Raw genomic sequence first — 18,256 nt, forward strand, 5'->3', positions numbered from 1 at the left:
GCAATTGTGACATACCGATCGGTCGTTTTTTATGAAGGATGTCAAAAGCTATATTTATATTGAGATAGAACCGTTACATCAAATTATCTTATATTTTAGAAACTTTAATAATAAGTATACCATTTGTTAACATTTCTAAAGTTTATCCGTTATACTGCGGCGCGGCGCTTACGCGCTTCGGTATTTTTCCTCTGAAATAGCCGCGTAGCATGATTGCTTTGAAAAAATTCCAAATTAAAAAAAAAAATCGAGGCAAAAAAAATCAAATTTTTCAAAAAAGTCAATTTTTTTTTAAAAATTCTCAAAAATCTCAATTTTTCAAAAAATTTTATTTAAAAAAAAATCAAATAAAAATCGAAATTACGTACTAATCATTTTGATCTCTGTTAAAATTATTTCAATTTAATAAATGTTCAAGTATAAATAAATAAAAAAAAAACAAGTATTGCCCGAAATGCTTCTACTGATGGCGCGAGGTTTGAATAGAAATGCTCAAAAATAATTTTTTATCCGCAAATATATATTTTTAATAATCTAATCATAAACAAAATATTTATCAAAAGATGCTTAGTTCTAATTCTATTTGTTGTTTGGAATAAATATCAAATATTAAATGAATAACTTTTGAATTTTGTGAATTTGCTATGCACGAAGCAATGATATATGGTAACACTACTGTGGTACAGGAACAGTAGGATTATCTAGGATTAAAGATGGCCGGTTGTCAACAAAGGGTGTTTGTGCTTTATCTTGTTAGTAAACTTAGCATTGAAATAAAATGGAAAAGTAAGTACATCATATATATATATATATATAACTATATTAATTTATCTATAGTATTTTATTTAACGTTTACTTAACTTGATATTTGTATGGTATTATGAAAGATATTTGAACGATGCGTCAAATGAAGAGGTTAGCAAGAGCACGCCGCTGTATTGTCATAGAAAAATGATACTGAAGATATAAATCCAGTCAATTTTACAAGATCAAACACATGATGATATTTGGGATCATTTCGTGAAGATTGATGGTTCAAAATAATGCATTCGGAGTTCATCCCGCTTGTTAAATTTGTGGATGAATTACAGTCACTGAAGATGGGGACTAGTCTTGAATTTGTAAGTCTTTTGAACTATATTTATATATATATACATATATATATATATATATATATATATAACATTTTCTAATACATACATATTATGTTCATTCTTTTAGAAAATCTTCACATATAATGAAGTGCGATGAAACGGTAGTGAGATGAGACAAGTCATATTCTTTTTTGCCCTAGGAGCACATGGCAGATCTTAGAAGTTACTTTAGTCAAGACAATATTTGAGGAGTACAATTGTAAATAGGTCAAGACTAGAGAATGATATAGGTTCAGAAATTATATCTGTTCCCTGTACAGTAGAAACTCGTTTACCCGGCTTTCGGTTATGCAAACTACAAACCACGAGCAATTTATATATACATGCAAATATTCAACTTGCACATACATACAAGTTTATAGGTTTTTAGTATATGTATGTTATGTAATCTAAGAAAATATATATGTACATTTGTAAGAAAGTGTTTCTTAATAAACACTATTTTTGTTGTTGTCTATGTATGTACTTGTTATTTTTAATAAATACACAACATAATTCTTAATACATTCGATTATCTGGATTTTTGATTAGCCAAATGCCTATTGACAACAATTAGTCCTGTAAATCGAGTTTCTACTGTATAAGTAATTCCTCAAATATGTACAAAAATTTGTTATATATAAGATTACACATTGCTGTTATATATATATATATATATATATATATATATATATATATATATATATATATAAGATTGAGTAATGTGCATCATTATATAAATATAAATTATTATTTTATTTATAATTGTAAATTAGGATTTATGTTATTTATGATTGTTTTAAAATAGAATTATCTGTAAACGTTTGTCATACCAATTTGTAATCTTTCAATAATATGTAATTATTATAAATAAATAAATGCTTTTCTAATAAATTGTCTATTAATTTTATAAAAAAATTATGCATGCATTTGTACTAAAATTGGATATTGCTAAGATGTCGTACGGTGGTCGCGAGTGAGATATCGCGATGCGATGTCAATTCAAGTGTAGGATCCATCTCAATAACACATTCGTGACTACGACGCGGCGATGTCTCATGTCGTAGGCGCGACATCAGTGCGACTATTGCACTGATGTCGCGTGCTTACTGGGAAAATTTAACAAAAACCCTCAATTAAATTTAGCGAATGATCTTAAACCTTGTCACTTGTAAATTGCATAAGTAATACCTATTTTGGCGCCGGAAGAGTGATATACAAGTGCAAAGGGTTAAATTAAGGATTCAAAGAAATAGAAAAATAAATGAACTGGCAACAGTCTTATAAGAAGATACAGTTGCATTTGAATCAAAGTATAAAAAAAACAAAAATGACACAAAACTCAACTCAATAAAATAAAATACTTCCTCTTTCCTCCTCAATCCATTAACTTTTTAGGAAGTTTGGAAAATGGCCGCATTCTCTCTAAAATGAGCCCTACGTTGCGCCTTTTCTTCATAAAAAAAAATTACAAAAAACTGATATAAATAAAATAAAATACTTCCTCCTTCCACCTTAATCCTTTAACTTTTTAGGAAGTTTGGAAAATAGCCGCCTTCTCTCTAAAATGAGTGATATACAAGCGCAAAGGGTTAAATTAAGGATTCCGAAAAATAGAAAAATAAATGAACTGGCAACAGTCTTCTTATAAGAAGATACAGTTGCATTTGAATCAAAGTATAAAAAAACAAAAATGATAAAAAACTCAACTCAATAAAATAATATACTTTCTCTTTTCTCCTCAATCCTTTAATTTTTTAGGAAGTTTGGAAAATGGCTGCCTTCTCTCTAAACTGAGCCCTACGTTGCGCCTTTTCTTCCTCCTGTCTTCGGCGTTCCATCTGCTCCTCACGAATCTCGTCGGCAAATTTGTTGGTTCTTTGCAGTTGCTCGATTTTGGCCTCGAAGAAACTCTTAGCGCCGCCAACGCCGACAGCATCGACGTCGATCTCGGTCAGACGAGCCAGCTGGCATAAGCCGGAGTCGGTGATCAGTTCGCCGGCACGAGCTTTTCTAAAGGAAAAGAACAACGGTTTTAATTTGGATAAACAGAATATATTTAAAGCATATTTTTAACTTCCCGAAGGATAAGTTTATGTTTTCATAAAAAAATCCGATTTGCTGATTTTGTTTTCTCGACGTTTCGAGCCATTCTGAATCAGATGAGACCAAATTTGGAAAAAGTATGTGTGCATGTGTGTACGTGTGTGTGTATATGAACAGATTTTTTGCCGTAAATCGACGTTTTCTCTCAAAACGGCTGGACCGATTTCAATAATTTACAAGCCTTTCAATGTATCGCGATGAGGACTAGCCTTTATCAATTTTGCGCGACGATCAGCCAAGCCGTATCTTTGTAAATAGCAGAAGTGTGAAAAGTTTTCGCCCACGTTTTAGCCCGCAGTTCTGAATCGATTTTGAATGTTCAAAAACCGTTCGAAAGATATTGGTTGGGAATCGTGCTGATGAGTTTTTGGTAGAGATCGGCCGGGCCGTTTTTTGTAATAAAGTATTGAAATTTTTTTTTTCGACGATTTTTATTATTATTTTTTTCACGGTAGATACCATAGTCTTCTAGATCATACTAAGATATTACGGCCCTACGACAACTCGTTTAGCTTTAAAAATTCGTCAAAGTTTGCAAAAATTAGTATCGTTTTTTTGGCATTTGTCAAAACTAGACCTTTGAAAGACGTTTTCTCAAAAACGCCTGTACCAATTTCTGAAATTTAAAAACCATTTAATGTATTTTAATGAGGACTATCGTTTGTCAGTTTTGTGTGACGATCTGCCGAGCCGTTTCTTTGTCATTTCGAAAGAAGTGTTAAACTTTTCATCCACATTTAAGCTGATACTACCGAATCGATTTTAAAAATCAAAAACTATTTGAAAGATATTAGTAGGGAATGATACTGATTAGTTTTAGGTAAAAATGTACCAAGCCGTTTTCTGGTAATTCGTTGTTGAAAAAAAATTTGTGCCGATTTTAATGAATTTTTTTTGATGATATATATCATGGTCTTACACAACTTATTGAAATATTACGGCCTTACGACAAGCAGTTTAATTTTAAAAAATTATCAAAGTTTGAGAAAATGAGTAGTTTTTTTGACGTTTGTTAAAATCAAAATTAGACGATTTACTTGGTATAATAATAGAGTACCTGGTCTTAATAAACATACTAAACCATTAAAGTTCTACGGAAACTGGTTCAATTATAAAAATTATTGATTTGTGAAAATTTGCTTTTAGGAAATACTCCGAGTTAACGTCTTCGTTCGTTTTCAATTAGGTGTAATAAATCCACTTGGAATACTTTTAATCACTCATAAATTAATTTATTTTTTATGGATTAAGTTGATTAATTGCACATATCGATAAGTTCTTGTAACTTGTCTCAAGGCAAAATACCAATACCAACTAGTTTTATTATGATCGTTAGGTCATTTGGCAAACATTTTTTTTTAATAATGTTGCAATTTCAGAATGTTTTTATAATTTACAAATATTTTATTACAAAACGCGATCCAAAAACATATTATTAAAGTTAATCTAAGATAATGCAAAAGGAGCATAACAGTTTTCAGAATTCTGCGCAAATATTAAAATAATTATAATGAACAAATAAATAGAACAAAATTATGATAAAAAATATCTTATTAAAATAAGAAATATGTAGCTACAAAATTCCAGAGTATGATGAAACTCTGCAAATATTTCTGGAGACAAGAGTCTTTTTATATGATATGAAGAATTTCGATATCAAAATATTTTACATAGTTATTCTGTATAAAAAGCAAGGCAAATAATGCAAATCAACTTCAATTTGATTTACTTTTTAATTTCAGTAATTGTAAAATACTATTGATTTTGTAAAATATATGCATAACAATAATATAATATAATGTGTTAAAAAGCACGAATATTTATAAATATAAAATAAAATTATTCACCCGTTTGAAATTCATAGAACTATTAGAATTGAGTATTTAAATTTATCATAAATATATCATCGAAAATGTATTCAAATGGATAATAAAAAAAATGTATTATATAAATTAGAATAATACCGCTGGTGTTAAAAATCTCTGTCTTTCCAACAAATTAAAATTGCAGAGCATTTGCCTATAAAGATTTAAACCATATAATGTTGAAAATTCTTGACAATTTAAATTCCATTTCTCAGAATTTACATATTCTCATTAAATTAAACGATTTTCAATGTACAATTGATTAACTATACCTGAAGATAAGCAGAAACTCTCTGAAAGATATTTTTTGATCGAAATCTTCGTCTACTTCTTGAATCATAGCCTTGAGTCCCAAATGGGTCTGAGGAGCTCCTAATTTCTCCATCATGCGTTTTAATTCACCCAAATCCAAATATCCATCTCGACCTTCGTCATACCTGAAAATAAATTACAATTTCAGTAATTCTTATACTTTTCTGTTGATTACAAAGAAAGGACTTGGCCGATCATCGCGCAAAACTGATCAGCGAAAGTCTTTATCGAGTTATATGGTATGACTTTTAAATTTTTGAAATCGTTCCAGCCGCTCAGATACCTTTTCCAAATTTGGTCTCATCCGATCCAAAATAACTTGGAACGTCAAAAAAGCATAAAATTAGCAAATCCTTTTTTTTTCGAGAAAACAAACTTTTCTTTCGGTAAGTTAAAAATCGCCATTTAAAATTTATGAGCAGATGCATCACTCATTCTTTATTATGTACATTTAGTTTACACGGATTATCTGCTTTGTATTTATTCCAGAAAGGTTTATAAATAAATAATAAACATCCAAGATGAAAAACATTGAACATTTACCGAGTGGTTTATAACGAAGTGTTTATTATGTATACAACCTATATGTGCAGAAGATTTAATATATACACATACAACATATAACGATTTGTGTCTCGAAGTTCAAATATATATATATATATATATATATATATATATATATATATATATATATATACAGGGCCGGTCCTGCCTTGCATGCGATGCATGCAAAAAATGCGGGCGCAAGCCTTAGGGGGCGCCAAATCGAGATTCGGAAATTAAATTTATAATGTATTATTTATATTTTTTATTATTCATATGAAATTTAGAATACTTAATAAATTATAATAAACAATCTAACTTAACAAGGGATACGGAAACTTAAAAGGCATATTTATTTTGCAATGTGATATTAGTAGAAACAATTAACCGATTAATAACTCTGCAAATTAGCAAATAACAGTTCTGTTTATTGATTAATTTACTTATTCAATTTTTTCTTTGTTTGAAGTTACCGTGGAATCAAAAAATAAATTATCTAGTGTTCAATCCCATAAGCGCAAACCTGCGAAAGATTAAATTAATTATTGGGCATTATTGACGATAAATTGCGAGCTGATTTAGTTGAAACGGAACTTTTTAAAAAACATAAACAAATTATAATCGAGAAAATAAAAAATGGGGAGTCAGTGCTTAGAAAATTTTATTCAGAGAAATTGAATTGTAACTTGTGTTTTTGTTGCAAATGTTTCTCATGTGATGAACTTTGTATGTTGAAGACATGCGTGGTTAGGGTTATGAAAATGGAACAAGTATAAAAAATAAAAGCAAAATTTACGTTGGAATGAATTACTTAAGGCTTTTTTTTATACCTAGTAGTGTCCATACTCTAAATTTAATAATTATATTAACTATGCAGAAATAATACATATCAAATATAATTAGTTTTTTTTTTCAATATAGTTAAAAAATGTGTAATTTTTTTGCATTTTTACTGATTTTTAGACAATACTTCTAAAATACGTTAAAAAATTATCACAATCACAATTGAAACAATCTGATACTCTGAATATGACGGAAAAGCAAGAATGAATACTATAAATAATGAAAAATTAAATTAAATTAAAAATTTGAAAATCCAACATGAAATACGAGTGTTATAATTGAAAATGATTTGCTTATAGAAATAAATCGCATAATGAATAAGTAAAATGTTTCAAAATACAAATATCAATATTGCACATACGTTAAAAATAATCAACCCGCGAATTACTTCGATTTTCTAAATAAATTTAAAATCGATGTATATTTTATATGCTTTTAGATTATATCTAAATTTTTGTGTACTAAATACAGAATAACTAAAAATTTATTTAAAAAAATCTAAATATTTATATACTTTTAATGATAAACATTTAAATGATAAACAGTTAAATTTATTTGGGGGGGGGGGGGGGGCGCAAGAACGAATCTTGCATGCGGGCGCTGAGGACCCCAGGACCGGCCCTGTATATATATATATATATATATATATATATACATGTTTTATTTATGTGTGTGTGTGTTATTTTTGTTATTTTATAAATAACCATAAATGTTGCAAATTAAATTATATCAATACCATCGCACATTGAAACAAATTTAATATGAGCTTCATTTTAATTATGATATATTTGAAATTTTATATTAACCCTTATTTTTGGGTCAATGCACGGGGCACCAAAATTCACTTTAGAATTAAGGTTTCTTCAGCAAAGTATCTTATTTTGATCCCTAGAATCTGAATATCATATGTGCCTAAGTGACCTTTAAATCGACCCGCATGAAAATTTTTTCATGCTATTTTCATATAAAACTTTGATTGAGTTGCGCTCTATCTAAAAAACAATATTAAGAGAGAAAACTTTAAGAAAATTATTTTTTATCAATTTGGAACCATTTGAGCCCTTGGGAGCAAGGAAATTCGAAAATGTCCATATTAAGGACCACCCTAATATATATATATATATATATATATATATATATATATATATATATATATATATATATATATATCAGATTGTGTGGTGTGTTAATATAATAACGCGCATATGTATAAAGCTCATATTGAAAAAAAAATAGGATAATGTTTCTCACATCTGCGAGCAAAAGCTTACGCACGTGCTTTTAGTATCAATATATACATATAATAAACTGAAGACCAAAATAACTTATTGATTTTCAAAGAACTATATACGTTAACACAAATATCGTAAGTCGGTGTTCGATTTATAAACAAAACAGAAACCTCTTCATAAATCAATAATTTCTTATTCTCAATATGTTTATTGACTTTATAAGTAATTCTTGGTAAAATGCACATCTTTTGAAGGACTCAAAATTAGATCAATCAACTGAAAATTTCTCATTCATAAATAAAAACTAGTGGGGCGCATGGCATCGTGCCTTAAGGCAAATTGCTAGAACTTCCCGTACCTGAAACTAAATTATTAAAAAAAAAACTTTGCAAAACTTTGAAACAATTGGATTTCTGAGAAACTTTGAAATTTTTGAAAAAAATAGATTTTTTTGAAAAATTAGATTTTTTTTTTATTATTTAACTTCCCGTAGGGAAAGTTATAGTAATCGCAAAGAAATCGAAAATGAAAATTTTTATATATCTTTACGTTTCGAGGTTTCTGAACATTTTGGCATACCTTAAAAAAAATCTATGTATGTGTGTGTGTATGTGTGTACGTGTGCATGTGTGTGTGTGCGGATACAAATTTTCGTCGAAGATTTCGGGAACACGGTTCAACCGCTTTCAATTATTCAAAAAACATTCGATTGCTGTTGGTAAAGAGACGTGCGGATTAGTTTTTGGCATAGGCAGTTCTAGCCGTTTCTAAGATACGGGGCAAAAAGTGCCACAAACGGTAACTCAGTTCTCAAGAAAACGAAGCGTTCGATTTCAATAATTCAAAAAACATTTACATACGATTAATGAAAATTATAAGCCGATTATTAGTTTACAGGTCGATATAGTATTGATATCAATGTATCTTAAATTAGTAATCAAATACAAAAATTAAATAAAAAATGATACTTTTGTTATAGTTAAATTATGCAAGTTTTTAACAAGAGACTTAATGATTAACGGAACTGCTGCCGATGTCTTTATGTAAGAACATTTAAATATTGTATATTTATTTTATTTAAATATCTATTGGAATTCTGTATTAGTACAGCTGGAATTTGTAGATTATGCGATAAAAATATGAAATTTACTTATTTACTTTGAATATTTAAAGAAAAAAGATCAATACAAATTCGAACCTGCATATTACTACCAATAATAATTTAATTCTAATTTTTCTTTTCTTTTATAAGTGACGTACCAAGAACACTAATAATCTTATGTATTTAAAAAATTTAAACATTTTAATAGTTGATAGTAACATTATAATAGTTTTGATAAATATAAATAAAGAACAAGGTTCTTAAAATCTGAATTAAGAAAATAAAACAAATTTGTCTTATTAAAAAAAGACAACACTTAATATGACATTGTAAACAAAAAAAAATAAATCTATTTTCGCTATCGAATAACTTTGCTATTAACTGAACAATTTTTGTATTTGAATATATTATAAAAACACAATAAAATTTGAAATTACATTAAAATAAAATCGTAAATTTTTGCTTCATAAAAATAAATAACTTTACCCTGGGTATAACACAAATTTATTCAGAGTAAATATAATATAGTGATATTTTGCCTAAAGGCATGTTACATAAACTACTCTGTATGTGTAAATAATATTTTATAATAATAAAATGCCCTAATAAGCACTTGTTTATTTACTACGTGCTCAATACATACGTAGTGTTTATTTAAATTTAAAATTAAACTACTTTTCGTTGGCCTATAATATTTTAGGATGTTCGTTAAGACCATGAACCCTATCCTTGTGCAAAGTTCTACTAAAATGTTATATTAAACAATTAATATCGTGAAAACGGCCCAGAAAATTCTTTGGGAGTCTCCATTAATCACGTGATCGATTTTTTGAATATTTTTGGACCCCTTCCTTGTAGTGTAATTCAAAATTACCCCCTTTCCCCACCAAATATCATGTGTATTTATAGTTATGAGAAAAATTGTAAATATTCTGTTTTTTTAAAAAAAAAATTCAGGTAAAAAATAAATACACGTGGTAAATTACTATACACCTCCTTCCCCCACGTAATATTTTGTGATTTTTGTCAAACCCCCTTCCCCCTAAAAACCTCACGTGATTAATGGACACCCCCTTACCAAGAACTAATCACCACGATGACCAACTAATATCTTTGTGGAAGGTTTTTGAATTGACAAAATTGCTCAAAATTTTTGATGAAAACGCTGAAATAAAAATTTACTAGTACCCGTCTATTATAAAAAAATCAATGCAAGTCATTATCAATATATTTTGGAACAAATATCTTTTACGCTTTTGAAATCGGTGCAGCAGTTTTTGAGAAAATGTCGACGAAAAATCTTGGTTCGCATACACATACACATACTTTTTCCAATTTCGGAGTCAAATTTCTGGTAAAATCAACTTCGCTAGGGGGAAGTTAAAAATGAAAGGAATAATGTAATCTAGAAATTGATCTAGTCTAGTCTAGTAAAATAGACCGATGTTATGACAAAATGCTATGTATTTGCTGTGCGATCAGGCGTTTCACGTCTCATATTTAAGACGCCTGACGGCACAGCAACCACACAGACAGTTTATAGTACCATTTTATATGAAAAACGCAGCGTAACATAGCCTTGCCATAACAGTCTATTTTATGGCAGAATTGGTCCATTAGTGTTAAGTTAAGCTTAACCAAAAATTTTGCAAAAAAAAATTTAATAAAAAAGACTAATATTCAGCGTCCCATAGTTGGCCTAAATAACAAATCGACTCAAACCGTAATATCTGTTTGTTCCATTGAATCTATCTTGAAATTCTCAATACACGGAACAACTTTTGAACGAGGACATAAAAACTAAAATATGTAAATGTATTTTACTAGTGAACGTATAAATCCATAGTAATTCTCAAACAGCCAATGTGTGCGCTGGATAATTCGCTTTGCGGCTAATTTTAGCCACAAATCAACATCAAGGCAGAACGCGGGAGGGATTTTCAAAATGAAAATGAACATGTAACACATTCGGGTCATGTGCTCGTAACATTTACCACACAAGTCGATAATGTTGCTAATAATAAATAGAAATTGGTAAATGGACACATTTTTCCAGTTGACACGAAGAAGGAGTTATGGAAATCTAGAAGGTAGCTAGAAGAAAAGCGAGGTTTGTAATAAGAAAAAAAAAATCAAGAATTAGTAGATGGATATTTTGACTTGAAGAAAGATTTATGGTAAACGAGAAGATTTCAGAATTGTGAAGTTTTTAGCGATGAATAATTTTTAATAATAAATCGAAATTAGTATATTTTCCCAATTGACACGAGAAGAAGAATTTATAGAAATCCAGAAAGGTAAATTTGACTTAGAGCAATTATATTTTGAGCAAACCAATATCACAACAAATATCACATATCAAACAAACAACTATCTGACCATGTTCAGTAAAACTCCCAGATAATTCGTCATTGTAGAAATGTGTTTTATTTATAGTTTTTCAAAAAAAAATTTTAATCCCATATTAGGGGTAAAATGGGACGGTTAGTTTAGGTGGCAAATAGATCCAATGTCTTATTTTTAATTTTAAAGAATAAATAAAATTTTAATTATTTAATTTATCTCTTGTAAAATTGCCCTTTTGAACTTAATTTTCTGTTTTATATACTATTTTTTATTGTTTACACCTTTGCCAGAGTAAAAGTTCAGTAGGTCCATTTTACCCCACCCACGTGCAAGCTATAAAGATGATATAGAAAAATACATTTGGTATGTATTTTCAAACATTGCTGGTTATCTCCTAATAAAACCGTCATAAGAATTAAGGCGATGGGTGGTTATACATCACCCCTCTACTTACAAATATTATTAAAAATAAAAAAAATCGTAAAAAATTAATTGTTTTTGAGATATCGGTGATAGAACTTTTTATCCGCAAACCTTTAAGCCTAGCTCTATCCTATAGATATTTTATAAAAATGGAAATAGAATGAACAAATTTAGGAAAATTCATCATACTTCAGAGATGTAACTAAGTTCATAATTGAATCTCAATTGGATCTCTAAACCATGCAAAATGTAAAAACTTTAATTATTAACTTCCCGTAGTAATTGAAAATTTTTGCATTTCTTCGCGTTTTGAAGGTTTCTGAACATTTTGACATACTTCAGAAAAAATAGATGTGTGTGTGTGTATGTATGGATACAATTTTTCGTTAACGTTTTCGGGCGCACAGATCAACCGATTTGAATGGTTAAAAAAACATTCGATTCCTATTGATAGAGAGATGTGCTAATTAGTTTTTGTCAAACGCAGGTCCAGCCGTTTCGGAGATACCGAGCTAAATATGCAAAAAATTGCAGTTTTTGAGAGAACTAAGAATCCGATTTGAATAATTCAAAATACTTTCTGCTTGTGTTGACGAAACGATTGCTTTTAGAAAATTTTCCCCAAAAAATTTTGTTTAATATCGAAAATAATTCGAATTTTAATTCTAGCTATAGTTCTAAAGCTCACATATATAGTTCAAATGAATAATTTTAACTTTGCAAATCAATATATATAATGCTTATAAATATTAGACAATGTCCTTCATTTTAAATTCGATTGATATAAGGATTCGAGTTTTGTTTATTTACTTTTATTTGAAAACAATATTTCTTGAATATTTCATTATGTTTCGGAAAGTTTCAGCAATTTGCTTTAAGGGGTTAGGGGTACTTGGAATTTTTGAAAAATCGATTTTTATATTTTTGCATTTTCATTAAGTGTAATATCTTGAAAATATTCTCTGAAAATTTCAAGTTGATCCGATGATTACTTTTTGAGTTATTGGACTCTTACCAGCGCGTTGACGCAAGTGGAGAGCTCGATACTTATACTCAAGTTTATTCTCCCTCACCTCCTGATGTTTTAAAAGCTTTTAAACCGATTTAAAACGATCTCAGCAATGATAATTTACTTTCAAGATGTGTAGTTCAAGATTGAATCTATAATCAGAAAAAAATAAGAGCTTCAACCAACTAGTCTAAAAAATATGCCTAAAAACCGTGAATACTAGTTCTACTATCGTACAAATTGCTGAATACATATACATAATCATTACTCTTGATTATGGGTACCCTAGGACCTAATTGTGGGTATAATTCCCATTGGTATGCTGAAAAATTGGATGCTGCACGGGTGAAAGTAGCAGATCAGCGCGCCCACGAGACGACACGGGAGGGCAGAATGCTTCGTAGGCAACACCAAATGGAAATTTTGGAAACTTCCACAATGGCTGAAGAATTGTTATATGGCCCAGGAATAGATGACTCGGTGTAAATAAATTAATAATTCGTATTTCTGTACGTAAATCCAATGTAAAACTTTGAACGCGTTTTTCTCAAAACTATGTTTTTTGAATCGGTGACCACTGTAACTCAAAAACCGCTTAGTAGATCTTAATGAAATTTATACAGCTTTTAGAATACATAATAATCTCGTGCCTGATCGAAGGATTTTTATTTTTTCATATATTTGAATTTTTTAAGACCAATTAACTGTTGATTTTTTACCCAAAAATCTAGATTTTTTCTTTCTGATGCTGCCATTTTGTTAATTTTTGCAAAAAAAAAAAGAAAACCTTCGATCCGGCCCGGGATTAACTATTCATAAAACTATTTTTTTAATTTGATTGATTTTAGATGAATCTCCAAGGAGTTATGATGGTCACCGCCAGGACCGTTTTTCGAAACAGGGTCAACAAAAACAGCTATAACTTTGGGAATATTGATTTTTTTTTCCTGAAATTTTTGTTACATCAAGTCAAAACATTGTATAATAATGCTGTATTAATATTTTTGTAGAAAAACATCATTTAATAACAAAAAAGAAATACTGAAAACACTCATTATTTCGTGCCTGCAAGTACCCCTAACCCCTTAAGGGACGATGCTATACACCACTATTTTATGAATCAATCTCATCAATAAAATATGTACCGATACTGATCGTCAGTGACCTATTTTTGTACTAGCAATCGAAAGTATTTTTATTTTTACTTATTGCGAGTAAATAATAAAATTTGAAAGTTTAAAATATTGGACTTTTTTTTATTTCTTACAAAGTATTGTATGTAAGGAGTATCAAATTCATAAACAATATTCTACTCCCTTTATACATTTTGTATGTATCCTATTATAAAGGATATTTAAGTTGTATCGCCTCCGAAGGAATGCGGTCGTTAATAGCATGAAATGGCATTCTCTCTCTATATATAATATACATTTTCATATAGAGTTTTTCTGTTAAGGATTCCTTGCACCGACGAGCGCACACTTCCCGTCTTCATATAAAAACTATTTAATATGAGACTCGTGTGTCTACAAAAGGCTCGAACTTGTGGTTCTAATGAAATCGAAAAGGTAATAAAATATGCGGGGAAGCGATGAGAGAAAAACATTCGACAATGAAGAACAAATCGTTATATAGTGAGGTCGGAAAGTACTAATCTTTCTTCGCCACTTGCATGATTTTTTAAAAAAAACTAGTGGTGTATGGCATCGTGCATTAAGGCAAATTGCTAGTACTTCAAGTACCAATAAATTTTTGAAGTAAAATTTCTTTAGGCCCATCCGTAGAAATGCAACGGAAATGCGTTACTTGAGATAAGATAAGATACGAGTCGAACGCCAATTATTTACGGGGCGATTGTGATTAATCGTCGCGTATGTGAATAGAGATCTGTCGTTGTATGCGTGCCGGAGTCAACGTTGAATGCGTACCGATATCAACAATTATTTTCTTTTTGATGAATTTGAAACTTTAAATTGGAATTTTTATTATTTTGGTATAATTTTAAATATACTAAGTAGGTATGTGCGATATGTATTCCGTACAAGTAATAGTTTTGAAGTAGTAAGATTAGATAATAAATTTAAAGAACTTTAAATAAATTTCATATTAATACTATATATTAAATCTAATTATGATGAGTAAACCTTATAGCAATTTAGCATATGGTTTTCAATTTTTTATCAATTTTGTTTCTATAATATATTTGCTCATATATATTAGACCAAATTGCAATAATGCATCCCGAAGCAAAAATCATGCAATACTAGTTTGAATGGATATTAAGGATACTAATTTGTAAGTGTTAAGAAGTACTCTATTATACATTTTCTCTATAAAATAGAAGAATCTTTTTAAGATATCACATAGAAACACTGTTTCAGAATGAATAGTATAAAAAAGTTTCCATTACAAAATTGTCTGTTCTGGTTTACAATGAATAACATCATTGCAAAAAACATTAAAAGTTGTATATAATATATCTGTTCACATTAAAGTGTTATTTTTGAGAATCTTCTTTCAAAATTAAGAGAATAAAAAAGATATAAGAAACTGCGAACTAATTTGGCAAATATCCAAATAGTAAACAACATAAAGCGCACTAGTAAATAAAAACTGAAAGTTAAGATCATATCAATCGATTGTGTAGTCGATCAATTAAAACTTCAAAGGGCACCACTAAAATAGACTGTAAAACACAATTTTTGCCTATAATGCAAAACTGAGCTGATGATAATAGTTAGAAGCTATATCTGTAACAGGGGTAATTAGTAACAGGCGTTTTTCAATAGAATCTTAAAGATATTCAGATATTTTTTTGCTTCCATGGGACATCTTAAACTTAATAGTTCCAAAAAGTCGCAAACATGTTTTTATTTTTTTTTAGATTTTTGAAGTAAAACTTCTTTAGGTGCGACTAGGGTGTAAATCCGTACAAATGCGTTACGGCAGATAAGATAAGAGTCAAGTGCCAATGATTCGTCATTTGCTCTCGTTGATATCATTTCTATACTGGTCGATTGTGATTAATCGTCGTGTATGTAAATAGAGATCTGTCGTTTTATGCGTGCCGGCATCAACGTTGTATGCGTACCGATATCAACAAGGAAATCGGCATAGATGAATAAACATTTTAAATTTTTTTACAAATCTTAATTTTTTGAAAAATACCTGAATCAGAAGAATATATTCCCTGTCCCTAGTACATAATTAGAATGAAAATAATAAAACAAATGCAGCATTTGCGCCATGTATGAAACATAAGTTTATTGAAATAAGTTTTATATTATTCCTGGTTTCTTTAAATCTTTGAAGTTATTGAAATGGAGAATATTTTTTAGGCAAAACAGATATTACAGCTGTTCAAAGAATGAGATTATATCGCCAGCGAAAAGGTAAAAAAAATACATCAGTCAATTAATGTATGTTAATTTCAATTACATAAAGTTCTTACATGATGAGTGAAGTTGCAAAAACAATATTTGTTTAGGCGTTGTTTAACATAATCCACTGAGTAAACGAATATTATAGAATTTATTAATCAGCAATTACTTCATTTCTCTTATGAAGGTTCATTTCTAAATGCTAATTACAATGACAAACCGATCATGTCATATTTGAAGTATGACTTTAATTACATTGTTTTTAAATATTATACATATTTTCAATGCTATTATAAATATATAAATTATAATTTATCATTATATAAATGTGTATAATGGTTGGTTGACACTAATAAATATGTGCATCACGAGTGTTACCATATTATTAATAAACATTATTCAAAATTGTTATATTATGTATTTATTTTTATTCAAAAGCCATCTTGTGTGAACCTTACGCGCGCTGTTTTTTTATTTATACTCTACACAATAATTCAAAACCACTATTAATAACTCAAAGTATTATTTTTAGTACTAATAACTAATAGCTTAAAAATCATTTATATGCGTAGTCACAATTTTTTAAATAATGAAAGTTGTTTGTCCATAAATTAATTAAATAATAATTAAAGAAACATTTCGAGAAATTATGAAATGTGATTATAAACCGTTAGTTGTTTGTTTTTCTTGGAAACCTTGGAATTAACTTCAGTGATATCATCCGATTACAAACTTGTCCAGCTAGAAACTTCTTATTCTAATATCAAAATCGACCTTCAAGCTACCTTGTCAGCGTGCATAATTGTATATATATATATATAAATATATATATATATATATATATATATATATATATTACTATATTGCAGGTAGTTTTATGCATGCTCATCTTAATAAATCGCAGTAAATTTATACCAATTGAAATTCACGCTGTGAATTAAAATTAATTGAACAACTCTTAATTGTTGACTTCGTTCAGAATTGATCGTAGTAGTAAGATATAATACAGAAAACGTATCGACTTCTTGTAAATACCAATAAATTACATATAATTAACTATGAAAAGCGGTCCAAAGGAGAGCATGCGTTTTGTTATCTGTAAACTTTAATAATAAAACTCCATTAACTATATATTTAGTAGAAAAGTATAAACTAGTTGAATAAGTAGAAAAAAACTAGTGGTGTATTGCATCGTGCCTTAAGGTAAATTGTTGTTTCTTCCCTCACAAAAAATTAAAATTTTCAAAAAAGATTCAATTTTTATTTAGATCTTTGAATATATTTACAAAATAGATTTTTGAGATATTTAAAAATTTTGAAAAAGAATTGACCTACTTGAAAATTTTGATTTTTTTATACTTAGAAATATTTTGGAAATTTTAACTTTTTTTTTTTCAAAGCAATCGCGATACATTTGCTGCGTAAAAACAAAATATCAAAGCGCGTGGGCGCCGCGTCGCAGTATAACGGATGAACATTGATACGGAACCCATAGAAACGTAAGCAAAATTTGTTATCAAAATATCTATAAAATATCTGATAATTTAATATGTCTAAGAACCATTTTTGGCCGGCAAATGGCATTTCTTTAACTTTTTTCATTGGATCTCCGAAACCGCTGCTCCTGCCTTCCGAAAAATTCAATCAGTTCCTCATTTCGTCAATACAAATGAAATGTTTTTTGAACAATTCAAATCGGACGCTCCGTTATCTCAAAAACTGAATTACCACTCTTGACGCTATTTGCCCAGTAGTTTCAAAACGACTGGACCTGCCTTTGCATAAAACTAATAAGCACCAATAGAAATCGAATGTATTTTGAGTCATTCAAATCGGTTGATCTGTGTGATCCTTGAATCATCGACAAAAAATTGTATCCGCACACACACACACATCTATCCATTATTTTTATGTATGACAAAATGTTCAGAAACCTTTGAAACTTAAAGATATATAAAAATT

At 29.1% G+C, this 18,256-nt stretch overlaps 1 protein-coding gene and 1 long non-coding RNA gene across 2 annotated transcripts in view; one reads left to right on the top strand and one right to left on the bottom strand.

Annotated features, from left to right (window-relative positions):
• The first annotated feature begins 389 nt into the window (after positions 1–389).
• On the top strand, positions 390–1,634 carry LOC113378309. Its single transcript, XR_003367168.1, has 3 exons — positions 390–786; positions 888–1,121; positions 1,222–1,634. It is a non-coding gene; the product is annotated as an uncharacterized LOC113378309 (long non-coding RNA).
• A 431-nt stretch (positions 1,635–2,065) lies between these two features.
• LOC113377195 (EF-hand domain-containing protein D2 homolog) overlaps positions 2,066–18,256 on the bottom strand; it is a 59,286-nt gene continuing 43,095 nt past the window's right edge. Inside the window, exons 2-3 of the mRNA XM_026617420.1 lie at positions 5,377–5,541; positions 2,066–3,146 (exon numbers count right to left, since the gene is read on the bottom strand). Coding sequence (XP_026473205.1) covers positions 2,891–3,146; positions 5,377–5,541 — 421 coding nt within the window. The 3' untranslated portion in view covers positions 2,066–2,890. The remainder of the gene's footprint in view (positions 3,147–5,376; positions 5,542–18,256) is intronic.

This window comes from Ctenocephalides felis, unplaced genomic scaffold (assembly GCF_003426905.1).
Source record: "Ctenocephalides felis isolate EL2017-DRISC unplaced genomic scaffold, ASM342690v1 CF-g0.4_SCAFFOLD_01886, whole genome shotgun sequence".
NCBI classification, from domain to species: Eukaryota; Metazoa; Arthropoda; class Insecta; order Siphonaptera; family Pulicidae; genus Ctenocephalides; species Ctenocephalides felis.